The 5,860-nt window shown below is 32.3% G+C and overlaps 1 protein-coding gene across 1 annotated transcript in view; it reads left to right on the plus strand.

The window, feature by feature from the left end:
* The window catches only part of LOC108686697 (4-coumarate--CoA ligase 1-like), a 25,172-nt gene extending 20,008 nt beyond the window's left edge, over window positions 1-5,164 (plus strand). Inside the window, exons 2-7 of the mRNA XM_018192122.1 lie at window positions 343-492; window positions 978-1,185; window positions 1,499-1,829; window positions 2,173-2,467; window positions 3,799-4,357; window positions 4,979-5,164. Of these exons, the coding sequence (XP_018047611.1) occupies window positions 388-492; window positions 978-1,185; window positions 1,499-1,829; window positions 2,173-2,467; window positions 3,799-4,357; window positions 4,979-5,097 (1,617 nt within the window). The 5' untranslated portion in view covers window positions 343-387 and the 3' untranslated portion in view covers window positions 5,098-5,164. The remainder of the gene's footprint in view (window positions 1-342; window positions 493-977; window positions 1,186-1,498; window positions 1,830-2,172; window positions 2,468-3,798; window positions 4,358-4,978) is intronic.
* Window positions 5,165-5,860: the final 696 nt, after the last annotated feature.

The following is a 5,860-nucleotide window of genomic DNA, read 5'->3' on the forward strand; positions in this document are numbered from 1 at the left end:
AATATAAATTTTATATTATTACAATTACTGTAAATCTAAATCATATTATGTTGACATATTGTGTTTCGACAAGTTATTGTCTTTCAAATGAGTCGTTGCTTTTAAATTGTAACATTGAGAATGATCTAATTAAGATTGAAATGTTTGTGATAATAAACTTTTGATTTTTAATAACACAACAGATCTAGTTTTGTGTGTGTGTGTGTGTGTGTGTGTGTGTGTGTGTGTGTGTGTGTGTGTATGTGTATGTGTGTGTGTGTGTGAGTGAGACTCGCAGCCTATACTTATTATTAATTTAAATTAAAAAATGAAGAATTATATTAAGAATTATATTTTTTTTAGGTAGAAACATTTTGCTTGTCAAGCAAACTCAACATTGCTGCAAAAATGGGAAAAATATATGAGCGCCGTTTGGAACAGCCAACGCCAAATGTGTCTTTGGGAGAAGTCATTCTAAACAAATTGCGCGAATACAGTAATCATATTTATGCAGTATGTTTCATAATTACAAAACGCATAGTAGTAATTGCCAATTACGGATTCATCTCTTGCTAAATAACAACGCGATGTAAATGGTGTTTACAATGTTTTTTCGCACATAATGCTATCGATGCTAATCACCGGAGACAAAATTCATGAATTTTATCTCCAAATTTTCATTATTTCATATCTTCCAAATTGTCATATTATATGTCTTTTATATTAACTGGTCCCTGACTTGTTCACGTAGTATTTGTCAATAAAAAATATATTTTTCACACTTTACGTGTTGTATAAATATTGCTTAAAACTTCTTTCGTACATTTATTCAATTCAATTCGCATTGTAAAAAATTATCGAAAATTTTGAACAATATAATCTTCAGTCTCTTTAATGTGCAAAATTTAAAAAAATATTTTATTTTTTATTCTGTCTAGACTATCTCTTATTATCGATTTTATATATAATTATAAAAAGACATTATTTTTTTTTTTTAGATAGATGGACCAACCGGCAATCAATTGACATATAGAGAATTACTCGAGAAAAGTGTGAAGCTCGCAAAGTTCTTGCAAAGATATGGAATAAAAATTGGGGACAGAATTGCCATTGCAACTGAAAATCGATTAAATTGGTTAATACCGGGTTGTGCCATTTCTTATCTTGGTGCTATAATAACACCGTACAATCCTTCATATACAGAATGTAAGTAAAAAAGTATTATATAATAAATTATATATATGCAATATATAATATGTATTTATATAGTATGTATAAAATATACAATATTTATATACATTTAATATATAATATTTACATTTATGCACATATTGTATCATACATCATTTCTCTGTAAAAGTAGTCATGACATATGTATCTAATAATGTTATCTGATAAGATCTATATTTTATATCAACAAATATAATGATTTGTTTGTAATTTAATTTGATTTAACTATACGAGTAATTATTAACACAATAATTGCCAAACTTAAATGCTAATTAATTTTATCATTTAGATGAATTCCAGCACATGTTAAACATTGCGAAGCCGCGTATTGTCTTCGTGTCTGAGCGCACCGAAAGTGTCCTCGCTAAACTCCTACCACAGTTATCCTGGAAAATAGAATTAATACAGCTGGATAATCAATCACACACGGCAAATGTTCGTACGTTGACGGATATCTTAAATAACGAATCAGACGTAAACTACATGGAATACAAACCTACAGATATCGATGATCCCAGCCGTCATCCATGGGCTATTCTTTCTTCAAGCGGAACCACAGGATTGCCAAAAGGAGTAACGCTGTCTCATAAAAATCTAATCGCGTTTTTAGTAAAAATGCGGCAAGTTTTATTTACATCCTTTTGTTAACATTGATCATTGATCAACGTTTTTTAACAACAACAGTGAAATTAATATGAATTTAATTAAAAACACACACATTAAACGTATTTGATTTAAAGAGAGATCTAAATATAACATAAATATAATTATATCATAAATAATTATTTAAAAGTAAAATTTCCAGAATATCTCTAATTAAAATGTTAATGCTAATTTTAACTTTATACTTTATTTGCAAATGCTGTGCATGTACAATCATACGAAAGAAACAAAGTTATTTTCTCACTCGAAAATGTAGTTAAGGATTTGATTCTATATAACTCAAATATGATTTTAAAACAGCAAGCCCGAATACTTGGACGCAAGAAGTGGCGACAAAATGTTGATGCTGTTGCCGTTTTATCATGGCTACGGGATAAGCACGATGATGATCGGTCTTATCTCGAGATGCACCATGATCATAATGTCCATCTTCGAGCCGAAACTTTTCCTAACCCTGGTACAGAAATATAAAGTCACCCACCTACCGGTCGTGCCGTCGATATTGACGTTCCTGGCGAAACATCCGCTAGTGGATAGATATGATTTTCGCAGCGTGAGAGAACTCGTCTGCGGAGCGGCGCCGCTCGGGAAGGACGTAAGTTTTCTTCTGTCCTTGTGAAGTTCGTCGTTCTCTCTGTCTATCAAACCCCTCTTCGGCCAAGTTATCAAGGCAAGAAAAGCAGCCATCGGTGGGACTAAGTGCCGAAGTGAGTCCTTGTCGCGGCTGCGGCGAGAGAATCAGACGAAAGACTACGAGAGGAAGTCCCAGAGAGTCGTCGCATTTTCACTAGACATGACTCGGGAAGTAACTTTATCGCGTTCGTTTTTGTTTAACCAGTTCACAAAGTCGCTAAGGAGAAGTAAAGGAGAAGAAAATAAAAGATTGTATCGCGAGTTCGCAATCGTCTTTCGGAAAATGCGGAACTGATCTCTTATCGGTGAACGAGATAAAGGGAGGAAGAGGACAAGGTCTCAAAGTTTCGAAGACCAAACATGCCTCTGAACTTAAACGTTTCCTGAATGCTGTTTTTTTATAGTTGCTTTATCTCTGTCATAATTGAGATACAATTGTGGTAATACAGACATTGAAAATAAGAAGAATACCATAAAACATTTGTATATTAATTTTGGTATTGAGTGAAGTTTACTCTACTAAATTCTGTTTTTGTAATAATAATTATAAAAATAATTCTTTTTATAAAGATTAAATACATAATAATAGAAAAGTTTGGTTACAAGATTGTGTGCATATTAAAAAAAAAACTCTAAATTGTTAGTTATATTTTATTAAATATCAATAATATAATTAATATGCAATAGTCATCTTTGATAGAAGCTTTAAAGCACTTTGGGAATGTATTAGATGTAGTAAAAAGAAATCCATTATTTTTGCATGAAATTGAATGGAAAAATAATGGATTTCTTTTTAGTACACTAATATTAATATATTCACGTATCCTGCCATGGATAAATTCTCTTAGGCAGCCAATAAAACGATTTTTAGTTCATCAACTAATGAAAATGTTTTGATGCAGAGTCTTTTTGGTATATAAGTAGGTATATAGCTACATTTTAGAATCTGTTTTTTAAATATACATTAATTATTAAGGTAGCAACGTGACATTATTATTTTTATATCAAAATTACAAATAGCATCAGCTTGCCTGGATAATAATTTAATTTAAACACAAAAATCTTTGTTACATAAACTTTTTATTATCCTAAAAATAGCATTCTATAACGGATTCCAGAGATAATATTACAAAATAATATTAATGTATAATATTAATATCCTCAGATTATTTTACAAATTAATTTTTTTGCATTAATTAATTTTAAATTAAAAAATCGAAAAGAATTAATCGATGCTTGCTCAAGTTCAAATGGTGAAATTTAAAGTAACTTATCTTTTTTTTTTCTTTGCAGGTTATAACCGCAGTAAAAACTCGCCTCGGTATAAAATACATTCGCAATGGCTATGGCATGACGGAGTTATCAGTAGTGAGCGGTGTGAGCGGACGCAACGATGACGATAACAATTCGTTTGAAAATCCAAGTACCGGATTACTTGTACCTGGTTTTCTCAGCAAAGTGGTCGATCTTAAAACACAAGAGACGTTGGAAGCCGGCCAGGTAGGCGAGATCTGCTACATGGGAGAACAAGTGATGCTAGGTTACTGGAACAACCCTGAGGCGACCAAACAGACCATCGATCAGGATGGATGGCTTCATACCGGTGATATCGGCTATTTCGACAACAAGAATAGGTTGCATGTGATCGATCGTGTCAAGGAACTGATCAAGTACAAAGGCTACCAAGTCGCGCCGTCAGAGATAGAAACCGTCCTACTGTCGCATCAAGCGATAAAAGATGCCGCGGTCACCTCCAGACCTGATGAACGTAACGGAGAAGTTCCAGTGGCCTTCATAGTGAAGCAACCTGATGCCACGATCACCGTCCAAGATGTGCAGGAGTTTATCAAACGTGAGTTATCACTCAGTCTGATCCTTTTTGGCATCTCTCGCAAGATCATTAAAATGTCATCCGTTTAGAACATTATTCATTTCTCTCACTACGAAAGTCTTGGGTAAGTGCGTACTATTTTATTCCATTTATAAGTAATAGGTACTTCATTTGACTCTTTATTAGTGACATTTTAATTTTAGATTTTCTCTACACTTTGAACAAGCTTAAAAAAAATAAGTTAAAATATTAAAGCAGATTAAAAAAATATTAGAGGTATATAGATTGTTAATAAAAAATTATAAATTTAATGAATTATTTATAACAACAATAAACTTATTTAGTACGAATGCGTTACCGCATTCAAATGTGTAAGTAAAACACAATGCCAGAAGTGAACGCATGATATAGTGGCAGGATTTAACATTGCGTTACAATATTAACGACATTATTAGCGACGTTGTATTGTAATAATATTAAACGCTGTGATTAAAATTGTTAGTTATTTCTGCTGTCTCTGTAATTTAAATGTACGGCATAGAGCGTGGAAATATTCCGCCTCGTCTTGACATTGCATTTTAATAGTAAACGCAAGCGACGACCTGTATATACATTAACCGAGCAATTCAATTTATCTTGCAGAGAAACTGTCAGAGCAAAAATGGCTACATGGCGGGGTGCAATTTGTCGATGCCATACCGAAGAATCCTTCCGGTAAGATCTTACGTCGCGAACTTCGAACAATGATCTCTAAATTGTAATAATAAAAATCGCAAGCTAATGAACTTACAAGTATAAATCTCCTTTGATGAAAATCAACAAAATTAAATCAACAAAATATATAATAATTTGTAATTTTAACATCAAGAAAAAATTAACAATTGTTCAAAAAAATATGCCATAGTATATATTAAGAATATTTTTGTGTTAACGAACGTCTCATTACGAAGAAGAATAATTAAGCACCACGGAAGAAACGTTGCAGAAACGTAAATTTATTGCAGCTTGTTGTCACGTTGATTAATTCATAAGTAAACCGTTGAACAACCATGACCGATTAAATACGAGCGCTTGGTGGACCCTCAGTTCTACCCTCAAAATATAACAGAAAGGTACAGTAAGAGAATGTTTCGAGTTATATTACATGATATCACTCTTGCGCCAACCTGCGATGCTACGAAAATAAGCGAAGAAACCTGTTGCGTTACATACATCGACGAAAAACGTACAAGCACATACGCACATATTCTCATATTTCATCAATATCTAACTAACTTTCTTCCTTTATGACGATATAGAGCTTCTTATCGATTCTTATGTGTTTTCCAATGAATCTCTTATAAATATAATATTATATCTATGAAATCTACACAGTAATTCAAAAATATCTGTGACAAAATTATCTCTTTAAATAAATAATGAAAATTACAATAATTGCCTTACTTTGACATCTTTCGTGTTAAATTGCCAGCAGTAACAGTTTCCCATCATCATTTTCTATCCTATTCTATTCATTGATAACTT

The sequence above is a fragment of the Atta colombica genome, unplaced genomic scaffold (assembly GCF_001594045.1).
Source record: "Atta colombica isolate Treedump-2 unplaced genomic scaffold, Acol1.0 scaffold189, whole genome shotgun sequence".
Lineage (NCBI taxonomy): Eukaryota > Metazoa > Arthropoda > Insecta > Hymenoptera > Formicidae > Atta > Atta colombica.